This window comes from Dipodomys ordii, unplaced genomic scaffold (genome assembly GCF_000151885.1).
Source record: "Dipodomys ordii isolate 6190 unplaced genomic scaffold, Dord_2.0 Scaffold43, whole genome shotgun sequence".
Lineage (NCBI taxonomy): Eukaryota > Metazoa > Chordata > Mammalia > Rodentia > Heteromyidae > Dipodomys > Dipodomys ordii.
This window is the reverse complement of record NW_012267259.1, coordinates 6,002,476-6,017,592: the sequence shown is the minus strand read 5'-3', so window position 1 is coordinate 6,017,592 and position 15,117 is coordinate 6,002,476. Positions and strand designations below refer to the sequence as shown.

The 15,117-nt window shown below is 38.4% G+C and overlaps 1 protein-coding gene across 7 annotated transcripts in view; it reads left to right on the top strand.

Moving 5' to 3' along the window:
• Tcf4 (transcription factor 4) overlaps positions 1-15,117 on the top strand; it is a 350,212-nt gene that overhangs the window by 294,128 nt on the left and 40,967 nt on the right. For all 7 annotated transcript variants that reach the window (XR_001175170.1, XR_001175169.1, XM_013018942.1 and 4 more), the window contains 3 exons: positions 991-1,096; positions 4,916-5,049; positions 10,688-10,820. Coding sequence is in view for 5 of the 7 variants with exons in the window: in XM_013018942.1 (XP_012874396.1) it covers positions 991-1,096; positions 4,916-5,049; positions 10,688-10,820 (373 nt within the window). In the remaining 2 variants the exon portion in view is untranslated. The remainder of the gene's footprint in view (positions 1-990; positions 1,097-4,915; positions 5,050-10,687; positions 10,821-15,117) is intronic.

Here is a 15,117-nt window from a genome sequence, read left to right as displayed (position 1 = left end):
AGGTATCCATTTTCATCAGGAGGATGAGGGTTTCAGTCTTTCCAACCATCTGGAGAGAGGAACTTTTAGAGCAAAAGAAAATGGGGATTAAAAAAAAAGATTGTATTTAGCAGAAGAGGCAAGGGGGAAAACCAATTAAAGTTAAACTATACCTTATGAATTTATGCTTTTCTAGTAGGCTGTCCTATTCCAAAGCAACATAAACAAGAAAATACACACACAGGCTATTTTTACAAGGAAATGATTCCCTAAGTCTTAGGAGTATTAGTAAACAAATGTAAGTAAATTAGATTTTTGGCACACTTTTTAAGTTTATTGTACACACAAATATAATAAGCACTAAAAAATAAAAAAGAGAGACCCCCTGTTCCTGTGTATACAATGGCTGTTGGTGGTCTTGTGGATGCGGGCTTTTAATGGCCTTTTTCAGGCCTCTCTGCCAACACTCTGGGAATTTAATAATTGAGATATATTTATCACTTTTCTGTGGTCTGGGTGGTTCATTTGTGTTTCTGTTTTTCATTCTTTTCCTCTCTTCTTCCTTCTCTCTCTTCTGCTCTCATTCTCCCTCCCCCTTTCTCCCTGAAAGTGAAAATTTTAATTGGAAGCTTGAGTTTTGACTGCCTTTTGGGAAAAGCTTGGTGTGTGTCTTTCTGTTTTTACCTTGTCCATGCTTGTGGGCCATCTGTGTTTAAAAAATAAAAGGAGTGCTTAGACTCAGGATTACCCTGTGGGTATTATATCGCGTATTTACACCTAGACATGATTTGCAGTATTTCTTGCCTGTGACTGGAAAATCTCATACCTGGTTATTTTCTGTTCACACAAATACACTGAAGTTTTTCATTTTGCTACATTCCAAAGGGGCAGTGTTTCTGTGGTTTGGTTGGATTTAAACTGGATAGGGGAGAAAATGTTGTGCTCTTTAATGGATGTTGAGGGGCTTTGGTCAATACAGAAAGCAAAACTCACGCAGTTCTTTCTCTTCAGGTCTATGCTCCTTCAGCAAGCACTGCCGACTACAATAGGGACTCGCCAGGCTACCCTTCCTCCAAACCAGCAGCCAGCACTTTCCCTAGCTCCTTCTTCATGCAAGGTAAGGCATTGCATTGCTTACGGGGAAGTCTGTGGCATCTTCTCAGGTCATACATGGGACAAAAGGAATGGACTAGTAGACAGGTATGCAGATCATGAAGGGTTTGCGATTCTTAGGAATTAAATTCTTTAAAAATTAGTTAATTTACTTAAACGTTACTAAGACTTCTTTCTTTGAAATCCAAGCCCATTGTGCAGTGATGAGTTAAAAATTAAATTGTCAGGCGCCAATAACTTACACTTGTAATCCTAGCCACTTAGGAGGCTGAGACCAACAGGATCATGGTTTGAAAGGCAGCCTGGGCAGAAGAGTTCACCAGACTCCATCTCTAAAATAATCAACAAAAAAGCAAAGCTTAGAAGTATGACTCAAGTGATATACCACCAGTTATGAACAAATAAGCCCAACGAGCACAAGACTCATAAGTTCAAGCTCCAGTACTAAAAAGGCAAAACACAAACAACAGCAACAACAACAAACATGATTAACTCGATCTGTTTCATGTACACCTGACATTGCTATCGGACTTCCAAGATTGGCATTTGTTCCTCATCCTTCAATATGTGTTGAATATGCCTGATTTACCTATGAGGGAATATGTGATCCTTAGGCCTAGCTTTATGTAAAAAAATTTCTAGCCACTTACTAATCAGTAAGAACATAGGCACTTTTTCATATGACATTAGAATATTTCACAGCGAAAACTTACTCCCAGCATTGTAACTGATAGATCAAAGGCCCAAATGTTTTGTTGTTGTTGTTGTTTAGTTTAGTTCTGTTTTTGCTTTTGTTCTCTTTTGAAAGTGAGGGAAATATTGAAATTTTTCATCTTTATGTTGGATAATGTATATGTATATATATACATATACATATATATATCACATATATATATATATTCCTGTTAATTGTCCATTAAAAGCAGATAGGTATGTGTCCTAAGAATTGATAGATAATAGCCACTAGTGACAGCTAGCTCCTTTCCACTGCCTGGAGAAAATCCAGAGTTCACAATCATAGCAGCTACTTGAAAAAATGGACTGTTGCCAGCATACAGCTGAGAGTTCCCTGACTGCTATGTCTATGACCCTAATTTTCAAAATATGATGATCTTGTTGACAAGCTACCAGGAATGTAGATGTGGAGTTTACCAAGAGTTTACTCCTCTCTGCAGAACCCGTAGCTCTTTGTGCTTGAGTGCGCAAACCTTATTTGAGTGTCACAGGACCTCCTGCCTCATGCAACTCTTAAGAAAGAAGAGCATATCTGGTGCAGAAATACCAAGGAGCAACCTGGTGTCTCAGAGTCCAGTAGATGTACTCAAAATTATTCTGATACAAACGAATTTATCTTCTTTCCCTTTCAAATGTTAGCTCTCTCTCAGGTTGCTAGTTGGCATGTAAAATTCCACAGGAAAAAAAAATCTATAAAATCAAGTCAATGGGTGCCACAGGAATAGAGAGCTGTTGTTCCACACATAATGGAGTCCACGTTCGTATTGATCCTGTGTCATTACAGCTGTCCTAGGTGGAACTGTCCAGGGACACAGTGGCTAGTCACTTGACTGAGTCTATGCCACCAGCAGACTTACCATCTTCAGCTATCACCAATAGATAGAAGGAGGGACATTGACCAAGATGTATTGTCAGTGTATGAGGATAAGTTGACGAGTTGAATTGAAACCCCTTCACACAACTACTTAACACACAATAAAACAATAGAATGTTTAAAGAGGAATAGTAGTTTTCTTGGTGTTAGCTACCCTCTTTCGTGAGCAGTGGGTGAAAGTATCCTACAGGTACTTAGAAATGCTGTCAACTCAAGATTTCATCACTCAAACCAAGTTTTTATCAAGAACTGGATGGTAGTGTTTTTTGGTTCTGGGGCTTTTTGTTGTTGTTGTTGTTTTGTTTTTTTTCTGTTGGTTATGGGGCTTGAACTCTGGGCCTGGGCGCTGTCCCTGAGCTCTTAAGCTCAAGGCTAGCACTCTACCACTCCAGCCACAACGCCACCTCTGGTTTTCTAGTGGTTTATTGGAGGTAAGAGTCTCGCAGACTTTCTTGCCCGAGCTAGCTTTGAACCACAATCCTCAAATCTCAGCCTCCTGAGTAGCTAGGATTACAGGCGTGAGCCACCAGTGCCGGCAGTTTTGTTTTGTTTTGTTTATTTTATCTTCTTGAGAAAAGGTGGCTGGCTTGAACTGTCCAAGGTATATGGGAGGCCATGTAGACGAAAACAGTAGCAGACCAGAATATAGAGAATATTGCTGCAGATGAATACACAAAAAAGGAAAATTTGAGTTGACATTTATGATGAGCACAATTAATTTGCACACACCTAATTCTATTCTTTCAAAACAACATTATGTTTAGATCAAGGGATGTGGTAAACACTAATTTACTGTGAAAAGCATAATTTATGTAAAATACATATTTTTATGAGTCCGCATCAAAGTGGCATGTGCTGCATTAACAATCCTAAATATTTTGGCCCTCTGTGTATCATGTAGTCTACATGCTTGAGGAGTCTCTATGTGATGATATATTTTCTTACCTTGTCAGATGTGCCGTGTATTTAAAGTTAGTATTCTTGAATGTCATATTTGAATTTAAGGTGATACTTCTTTAACTTGAATTCTAAATCTTCAGTATGAAATATAATAACCCTTTAAAGATTCTGTGTGCTGGATGTGCTCCTTCATGCCTGTAATCCCAGCTACTCAGGACCTGAAGATAAGGAGGGTTGCAGTGTAAAATCAGAATAAACAAAAAGTTAGCAAGATCCTATCTTACCAAACAAGTTAGGTGTAGTGCCACATATCTGTGTTCCCAGCTACACAAGACTTGTGGGTAGGGATTATAGTCCCAAAGTATCTGGGGCAAAAGTATGAGACCCTCTCCAAAAAATAAGTGAAGCACTAAAGGACCAGGGCCTGGGTCTGTTCCTTTCTTCACTTGGGAGAGCATCTGTCTAGCACACAGGAGGCCCTGAGGTTATACCTCAGTGCTACAAAAAAGGAAAAATAATAATCCTGAGTTCCACAGGATAAACACAGGTACAGCGACATCCCTGTCACCAGTGTCCTTCAGCAGGGCATGCCTCATGCCCAGGGAATTTGATTCTTGAAAGAATATTCAGTTACAGGAGGGATTTGGAGACTGACTAGAGCATATTTTAAACTATGGTTTCCTCTTTTTAACTTTATTTTCCATGTCTTACATAGAACTCTGATGCTGTCAGACTCGCAGACATGACTTTGCTTTCTTGATTTTTTTTGCAATCCCTCTTCCCTACATACTGTAATTCCAACATTAATTCCATCTATTGTGCATGTGATAAAAATGAAACCTATGGAATCTGAGTTGGTTTTTTCCCATTATTTATTTTGCTATATGCTTTTCCATCCTGCAAACTTGCCAACTCTGTAATGTCTGAGCATGTTTTGTTTTTACCCCAAATCTTGAGAACCACTTACATTTTTAGTTGGTTTTCATAAAAGTAGGGAGGGGTCCAGGACTTGTAAGAAAGGTTTCATTTCCTAGAAATTACCTTGGTGTGCGATAGGGTATCATTGCACAAAGCAGCACGATCTGTTGAGTTTTTACTAAGAACACTGACTTTATGAAATATTTCCATTTGTTTAACAATACCAGAGGTCACTTGGGAAAAAAGTAATGATGACCGTCTTCTGATGTAATGAGCTAGCCAACACAAAGATGGATTTACAACAAGCAGTTACTTTTATGTATATGAAAAAGCCCACTATTTTATAAGCAAGGCTGAACGGCTCAGAGCAGTCATGGTTGTCTTTGTCCTTTGCAGATGGCCATCACAGCAGTGACCCTTGGAGCTCCTCCAGTGGGATGAATCAGCCTGGCTACGGGGGAATGTTGGGCAATTCTTCTCACATTCCACAGTCTAGCAGCTACTGTAGCCTGCATCCACATGAACGTTTGGTAAGTCAGACCTAACATGAGAATGGATATGAGCATGCTTAACTTAGGAAATCTCTTATCTGTCCTCCATTGCCCAGACACAAGGACTGTGTAACGAGTATAAAAATAGGACTCGCCCATTACTCTTGGAGTTGTGTTATTTCTGTGATCAAAGACACAGATGAGTCAGATCATCTTTGTAAACCTTCTAGAACTTTTTGGTGATTGTTCTTTTGTGTTTATTGTGTTTGGGTCTGTTCTTTTCTTTCTCATGATGTCAGCTTCCTTTCGTGGATAAACACACACTGTGTTTGAGTTGCAGGATTTTAGGTATGGTAGTTCTTTGTCCTGTGAGGTTTCTCCACCCCGCCTTTTTTATCTGAATTATTAAAGGATACACTTCAGAGAGCAGTGATAGGAGGCTTGGAGAGAAGGTTATATGCATCACACATGAGTATTTCCATGACAGTGGGGTCTGCTGGAACACACTTGAAAAGCGTTCATGCTTTCTATACACTCTTAGTAGTAACAGCTGTCCATCCTGAGGTTTCCCCATTGATCCTATTTTTTATTACTGTTTTTATTTGAAAATGTTCAAAACAGAGAGGTTACAGTTACCTAAGTCAGACAAAGAGTACATTTCCTTTTGGACAGTGTCACCCCTTCTCTCATTCTCTCCCAGTTTTTCCCTTCCATTCCACCCACAAGTCGTATAGTTCATTTTCAACACAGTTTCCAGTGAGTACCATTGCTGCGTTCATTTACCCTGTGTTCCTCTGGTTTTCCTTTTTCTTTCTTTCTTCCTTTCTTCCTTTCTTTCTTTCTTTCTTTCTTTCTTTCTTTCTTTCTTTCTTTCTTTCTTTCTTTCTTTCTTTCTCTCTTTCCTTCTCTCTCTTTCTCTCTCTGTCTCTTTCTTTCCTTCTTTTTCTTTCTTTTTCTTTCTTCCTTTCTTCCTTTCTTTTTGTAGTTTAACTTTAACTCCACTTATCCCAATCTGCTACTTATACTGTAAAAACTGATGGGCTCTAAAAATGTTGCCTTTCATTGGTAAAGGTTTTCCCAGTTTTCATTCATCCTATTCTATTTCTTTGTCGTGATAGAAGCAACTCAGTTTTGATTTAAAAATCGATACAATCCAGAATCCAATCGTAAATTTAGGTCTGTCGTTGACTGGAGGGAAAAGTCTAGATCATGAAATCTTAGAGTCGTCTGTTTCTTCTCATATCCATATTTGATTCTTTGTCTGTTCTGATGAAAAAAATAATGTTTCCCGGCTTTCTATGTCCTTTCTTCTCTTTTGCTCAAATGTATCAGATGTAGGAAGAGGGTCTATGTCATAACTGTGAAAACCAAAAAGATTCCAGATACTGAGATTTTTGGTATCCTTGATACTACCTACTTGACTGGTCCTGCTGATAAAGACCGTATTTGGTCAGTTCACCTCCATTCCTGAGAGGCCGCTGGCGGAGATGAATTGACTTTTTTGTATGATCTTCCAAAGTGAAGTATGTGAATCAGTCATAAACTTCCTCTAAATTTAGCACATTTGCAGGCAATAGCAAATGCCTGGTTTTTAAGTGTACCTTTCTCCTACCTCCTCTAAGCTAGGAAGAATATCAGCTTTCAGTATACTGAATTACCTTCTGGGCAACATTTTGCTTCTATGCCATTGTTTTCCACTTGTCTAGTAACTCATGATCAAAACTTGGGGATCAATTAAAATGAAAATTGAGGCGATATACTAATTAATATGTTGGAATTTAAGTGCTTTGAAGTGCAGTTCACTATTCCAAGACATGTTTGTTTTTCTTCTGTCCTATATTTACAGGTTTTTTTCCTATCATGCTCTAGAATTTCACATTACGTGATTTGATTTGTATCACAAATCCATCCCATGAGTAAGGAAATCTGTAAAATGTGTCAAATGCACAAAAAGTATAGTTTCAAAGGAACGTAACTACATTCCTTCTGGAAAAAGTTTGAATAAACCCCATTACCAACTAGGGAGAAAGATCATTTTTGAGGAAATTACCACAGTAAGCTACATGAGGAGCGGTATATCCAACTTCGCCTATTCTAACATGATAAAGAGGCAAATTTCAGAGACTAGGGTTCTGTTTTAAAGGGTAAAATAAGTATCCTAATAAGTTTTCCCACTGAGAGCAAAGCTATTGAATTATTACATCTAGTTATTGTAATTTAGCCATTTGAAAATATCTCACTGAAGTGACTTTGAAGAATATGACACTGATTGAGAATAATGTCAACATTACAGTAGCAGTAGGATCTTTTATTTGAAATTATGGAAGTTCCTTATAAGTTAATCCATAGTGTTTGGATTGGCCTTTACTTAAGGCAGAAGTGGTTTAAGAGAAAGCAAAGATCTTTCCATGGATTATTTTGGGTATAATTTGACCATGTTGGTATTATCTCTAAAGGTAAAAGTATTTTGGAAACATTATCACCTTATCAGTTTATGTTATTGTTAGTAATAGGGCACATAATTATAAAGCTTAAAATCCACATATTTCAATAGCATGGTCAAGTCACAAGTTTAAATCTTTAAATCCCCTTCCCATTTCAGCCTCTACAGCCAAATCTGTCTGCTAATCACTGCTTATTGGAGAAACACACACAAAATCACTCAGATGAATGGAGTTTGTGGTTAAGCTTTGGAATGGGTTGTTGTGGAAGATTTAGGTTTGGAATGACTTGGCAAAGTTCCTTTGAAAAGTAGGATAGAGTCCTCACTGTCTGGCATGATTTAGGTATGGTCTTTTCACTGCAGAGTAAAATATTCCTAAGTAGCTGAAAATTTAATATAAAGGAAGTTCTGTGATCTTTTCTTTTGTTACCACCGTACTTCTCAACTGATACTTACTGGCAGTGTCTGGAGGCATTTTCGTAATGACAAACAGGTAAATGCTACTGGATCTGGTGGGAAGTCCAGAGAGACACGGGCAGACATTCTCTACTACAGTAAGAGTCCCTATGCAAAGAAGTGTCTCACACAACACGCAGTCATGTCAAGATTGTAAAATCTTGCTTGTATACAGGATTTTATTCTTAGTTTGAGCTTCCAAATATTAATCATTAAATGTTCAAATCATAGGTCAAAACAAGCCACCCATGCAAACATGTGCAACACTTACTTGCCCTGTCTGTAGACTGAAGACACTATTGAGTCTCACCGATAAAAATAAACCAAAAGTGGGCATGGAAAGCCAGGACACTTACTTGATAATGTTCTCTTTGTGACTTTGTGTTACAAGCAGGGCAGACTGTGACCATTGGAGGAAGAGACTAATAGGACCTCTTAGTGCTGATCCCTAAATCCTCCAAAAGATGCATCATTTGCATATCACAAATGTTCTCTGAGGTGTATTTGTTATGTCTGTGTGGCCATAGTTTTCAAGATACTTTTCTCTGGAAAGTAATCTAGTTATAATCTTACTAATTTCCTTCAGCATCTAATTTTCTATGAATCTCTAAAATCTGATTTAATGTAGATTGCAGCAGGTCCTCATTAAAATCTGTATGGATTAATTTTTCTTGTATTTCCTACACAGTTAATCTTTCATATGCTATCTCCTAAATTATTGCTCATTTTACATAAAGTTGAAAGGGTCCAAAATGCCTTATGGTTGATTATCTTTTTCCTGTCTCATCTTCTGGTTGGTATACTTATTTAATATTTTTGCATAATTCTGTTCCTCTTTGTGATTTTATGTAATGCTAATTGATGTGTAATTTGTACGTTCTACAAAAATATTAATACTTTTAAAGTATGGAAGGCATTTTTATGAACTTTAAAAGGTTAAAAGTGTGAGATTGTTGCTTTTTCAATGAAGGGTTTTAATTGGACTGCTGCAGGGCTTTAGAGGCATTTTAAAGGCAGGCATATGTCCTGGGCTGACCCAACTCTGACATGTAAATTCATTCTCTAAACCATTCAATTGTCTGTCAGATGATTCATATTTCAGTCCAATGCCTATTAAGCTCTGATTACGAGCTATTCGTTGAGCATATAGCATCATTGTGTCACTACTCACCACAGGTTGTGACATACAGAAGTCAGCTTCATTCCGTCCCAGGGAAGAAATCATAAGTCCAGATGGAAATGGTCTCGAAAGACCCAGCGGTGATAGCCAAAAACATAACCGAGTATTAAAAATAGCATAATGCAGGATGAACATGCACTAGGGACTTGGAGAAGAGATCATGGAAGGGTGTCTTCCAGGAAGACCCAGAACTCGATGTGGTTATCACTAAACCAATAAGAAAGCAGCAAGAAACCACTTTTGCTCCTGTGAATAAATATTTGGTTGTTCAGTGCCCCTTCATATAATCATCACGTTGCACCTGTAATTTGAAATTTATCAATATGAAGACTATCTCCAATATTGGATTTATTACCTCATTATTGATATCACCAATGAAGAAAGTTTCATTTTAAATGATATGCTTTTATTTATCTGCACCATGTTTAATACCTACATGCACAACTTTTCAGGCTACTTCTTCCCCTTCTTTTTGGCTGTCCTGCAGCTTGAACTCAGAGCCCAGCTGCTGACCCTGAGCCTTTCTGTGCTCAAGGCTAGTGCTCTACCACTTGAGCCACAGCACCACTTTCCAGCCTTTTCTGAGTAATTTATTGGAGATAGGAGTGTCATGGACTTTCTTGCCCAGGCTAGCTTTGAACCACAATCCTCGGATCTCTGCCCCCTGAGTTGCTAGGATTACAGGCATGAGCTACCAATGCCTGGCTACTTCTTTCTTGAAAAGGAAAATAGCTTAGGATATCCTTATAAATTACCACGTCCCCTTAGTGAACTACTCATTTCTAATGGGATGGGTAGATAGCAACTGATTTTCTACCTTATAATTTGTGGTATGTCCTCAAGGATGTAGCTGACTTGGGCAACTGATTATGAATAAACTCAAAGCCAAATGATCTAAAAATAGTCTTTATCACAGTCCACTCTATAGAAAAGACATGTAAGGAAAAAAAATGTAAAAATAAACTGTCGGGATTTTTGGTTCACATTTAATTTACTATAGCTACTGATTTTAAGCCTTTGTATGTTGATGCTTTAGAAAAAATTTAATCATTAGTGATTTAAATTTTTTTTCATTTACCATTTTATTCATACCTCAGAGGTTCAGAAAGATGACAGAGTTTGGAAGGGAGAAGATGTGAATGGGTTACACTTTGTTATTTAATATCCAAGAGGTCACAGTGAAATATCTTGTGTCCCAAAGGGTTCTTTGTATTATTGTAGTCCTTGTGTATTAGAATCTTTTTCACCTAATACTGAGCCATACAGAAATAATAGTTGTGGCTGTCTTCTATGTTCCTGAAGTCTTAGAGATGATTTTTAAGCAGTAATGTGTAGATCTGGGGACTGTGATCATTTCTCAGTGTCCTACATTGCCATTATATTCTTTGATATTTGATGCAAACCCAGACCAACTATGTATTTTATTATTTGGAAAATGAAAGTTGTCAGATCTAAACAAGATGTATTCTTGGGCTCTTTTGAAATTCTAAAGGCTGTCTCCCTTGCAGAATATAGAGGTCTGAAAGCAGTATTAGGAAATGAATTCACTAACTGTGTTGTGATTGAATACGGCCTCCTTTCTCTGCCTCTTGCTATAGAGCTATCCATCACACTCCTCAGCAGACATCAATTCCAGTCTTCCGCCGATGTCTACTTTCCATCGCAGTGGCACAAACCATTACAGCACCTCTTCCTGCACGCCTCCTGCCAACGGGACAGACAGTATAATGGGTGAGTTACACACATACCAGCTCTCCCACCAGCAATCCGCGGCAGGGATTGCTTATGAAGAGCCTCATAACTAAATAGCAACTAGGCAAGCACTATTTGTCATATAATTGAGTGACCAAACAAACGGATCAACCAAACAACAGATAACAGACTAGCTGCTAGCTTGATCATCATCCCTTTTAAGTCCCAAGCAACTGAAATGTGACTACTTTGTCCATGAGTCATTAACAAAACAAGAGTTTTCAAAGACCAAAACTCACTTGTAGTTCTCACATTTTCAGTGAACAAAGTGAACTTTTCATAAGACAAGCCATACAAGACTGGTGAGATGCAGGGCAGCATAGCTCTTAATAGTTAGTAACTATTTCTCAAATGTCAGCTGCTCTGCTGAGGTCTTTACCTGATATGTCACTGCCTTTTATAGACTAGTGATGTGGAATCCTCAAGTGACGATTAATAGCTAGATAACTAAGACCAGCTAAGAATATGTGGCATTATGGAACCCTTGAGTAGCAAGACTTTGCTCACTTACAGAGAGTAGATCTCTGAACATCAATGGGCCAGAAATTACTAGCTGCTGTCTCATAAGCAGATTTCTAATGAATGAAGGCTGGAGAAATGTGTTGTTGCTAAATGAACTGGGCCCTCCTCCACTCACCTTCCAAGATGCTGAGTGTGGTCTTCTCCTAAGGCAGATGGTTCCTTGTAGTGTTCTCTTCCTGAGAGGAAAGCTAGGCAGAATGTCCAGCTACCTCTGGGATGAAGGTTGGTGAGGAAGCAACTGTCCTCTTGTGAATTTGCCCTGACACCTTCCCATTGGAGTGAGTAGCACATCTTGATACTCAAAGGTCTTCATAAAACCTCAAGAACTTCTGGTTGTAATTTGCTGTGTTCAACTTGGAGGGTCCCGGACTTAGTGTTGTTTTTGAGAGAATATCATGTAAGAGAACAATACTCCTGTTAATTCCCTCTTAGCTTTTTGTCATTTTTTTCTTTTTTGAACTTTCAAAGTGCTATAAATCACTTCTGTGGGAAGAGCTCTTGATGGGGAGAGATGTGTTTAGAAATGTTGCGAATATACACTTTCTGCCTAAATAATACCTTCACTGCGTATTCAACAATGTATTTCACACTTGAGATGAGCCACCTAGCAGCCTGCCCTAGCATGTTTCACTGAGAAGCAAATTTAGGAAACATTTTCCATTTCTGTGACTTTGCATAATAAGGCCACTGCAAGTGTTTGTACCAGTTTGACCTTGGAGAGCTAAGGACAGAGGTCACATGGAGGGAACTTTTGAGAGCTGTCAATACAGTTTGGGCAGAAACAAGAAGAAAGAAAGAAAAGTGCAGAACTGAAAGAGTGAGAAAAGCATATTTCACTTCAGTGTGGTTTGACAAATGGAAAGCCCCTTTTTCTCAGTCATGTGGTTGGGTTATAAAGAAGATGACCAGTCCGTCATCCTCTTACATGGCAGATTTCCTGTCTACTTTTGGTTTGAGTAATTTTCTTCTCAAGGAAGGTATGAAGGTGGAGCATACCATGGAGCTGGGGTAAATATATTTAGACATTCTTTGAAAAGCATTGATTTGAAATCTTCCTAGGAGAAAAGCAGTGGGCCATGGAATAAAAGAGATGCTATGGTAGAAATTATCCTCCATGAGCTCTACACATCTTTGCCACGAGTCTCAGTGGGAATAAGATTTGCTTACTTTAAGCTGACCCTGTCATCATTCGTTTGTGGGTGAACAAGACAATCCACTCAGTGAGTCTGGATAGAGTTGGGCAATGGATTACTTCTGAAAGGTAAATGTTCAGCTTCCCACAAAGGGTAGATTTAATTTCTCTAGGTCTCCAGTCGCTGCTTGAAGTTCTAGACAATAACCAAAGACCACAATTTAAAAAGATATTTCTAATTTTTAATTAAAAAAGATATTTTTGGAACCCAGAAGAGGGCATTTGCTATGCAAATTATTTCATATTAGCCAAGTATACTTGTCAAGACCCATTAACCGAATATGAAAGGGCTTCATGACTCTTCAAGAAGTTCACATGGTCATTTTTGCCTTTTAGAGCAACAGACATTTCTTCATTTGCATAAATGCAGGCATTACTTTAAGGGAGAACATTCTAGAACAACTGAGAATGTTCACCTTTAACTGCAAGAGCTTCTCCAATTCCTTAAATACAAATTCAGAGGAAAATTCATAAGCCATCTCAGTTATACATGGTGTCCCAGTGGCTCATGTGTCTTCACACATAAATCCTCTTAGGCTTTGGTTTGGTCTTTGGAGTGTGGAAGAAGGCAGTAATGGCAGCATGTCGATATAACAAGAAGAGAAGCTTTCTCTTCTGATGTTAGTGATACTTTCCTCACACACAGTATGGAGTAATAGAATACATATGTAGACTTTTGAAAATACTTGGCATATACTCACTCATTCTGAAATGCAGGGAATAAAGAAATATTACGTTGCCTGTATCTCAAAGAACAAACAGAGCTAGTTAAATAATTGGTAAATAGGGAACACATAGCCTAACACATGGTCGAGATTATACACATGATTTTTGTAGAAAATAACTGTAAGCAGTACTAATGCCGTAAGAATGGCGTTCAAGCACTAACACATGGACATCACATTTTTCAAGTTTTTGCTTGGTGGAGAGTCTCAAGGCAGTGCATTCTGCTCATATATGGCATTGATGGCTGAGAAAGCTGTTTTCCTATTTAGAAGACCACTGTGCCGTGTCTCAATTTTGTGTGATAATATGTCTTCTTACTGGTTAGCCATTGTCCTGAACCAATGACAGAACAACCCAGTGCCTGTGGAGGGAGATGTAAGCTCTGCAACCATCCAGAGTAAGCTCTCTGGAGTTTCACTTGGCTGTTTCCTGCCTTCTGGGTTTGAAAGATGGAATGTGCTACCTAAGGCTTGAAGTGGTTTACTAAATGCCTAGAGAAGTGACCATTGTTTCTTGTTTGGGCTTCTTTTGTCCTTTAATGACCAATGTCTTTTTTTTAACCTTTTTTCTTTTCAAGACACCTTTAGAAAGGGTGCAACTTAGATTAAATTCTGAAAGGATTCCTTTAAATGACTCTTGCTAAAATACTTTATTTATGACATATGATCCACTACTTTTATCTCGAATGTGATTCAAATCTCTGCAGATAATGTTAGCCATTTCTGAATTGTCAAGGCATCTTATGCAGTGTATAAGTTTATATAAAGGCAATAGATTTGGACACAGCACGGATTGACAGTCTTTCTAATTAACAGCACCTAGTTAGGGAGAGAAGCTGTCAGAAATCTGAAGGTTTATCAGAATCAGAACCCGCTAGCTTGATTCCAAAAACCGTTCTAAGTCATGGAGCTACTGGGACTCAAAAGCAGGACAGTTCATTCCCTTTGCATCCAAGCATGCATACAGAGGAGGAAGAGTAGTAAGTCATTAGAAACAAGCTAGAGAAAATGAAGATATCTAAAGGACAACAACTATTATGTTTTTCTGTGTGTATATTTCCTTTCTACTTCAGTAATAAAGGCCAATAGCCCTTGCTGATCATAAAGAGTTAAAAGGATCCTCTACCATAGCAAAGACCCAGGGAGTCTACTCAAGGCTGAGAAGCATCCTAGCTCTCTCTCCAGCTACCACTGGGACTTGCCATATGTATATGTTCACAGAGCATACACTTGTGGTTTGTGGCTACAAACCCACCCTTCAGAGGGAACTAGGCATATAACTGACATAGTGGTTATAATAACTACTATTGTTTTATTCGAGTTTAACTGGCCAGCTTTCTAATGAATTGTATTTCTCATGTTTCTAAACCTCAAACCAAGTAGTGTTGAAGGAACAGCCTACCAAGATTGATGAATATACCATGTGCTAAAGATTAGTCCAGTATATATATGTGATTCCTGAAAGAATCTGGCTTGCAATCCTGAATTCTGATGGCATACTTGTATTCATGGTACATGGAAAGATGTGCCTTTCTCAGTAAAAAACCACTTTGTCCCTTTTCCCTTGAGAACTTGCTTTCCTGATAATTTTATTATTAGAGATAATCACAAACTCATCACTTGGTCTTTTACAATGATCTTGAGCCTTCAGTTACATTTGGGTATGATGACCAGTCACAAAGCCTAAGAGTATGATTTCAGAGTCAGGGCATCCTAGTTGTAAAGACCAGCAACAGACAGCAGTAAACGAGTATAGTGTTTCTGCCACTATTCCTTGCATATATTCAGGAGATCCAACTGGTGTCCCAGTGTCTTGGAATCCTTCCTGCTAAGCACT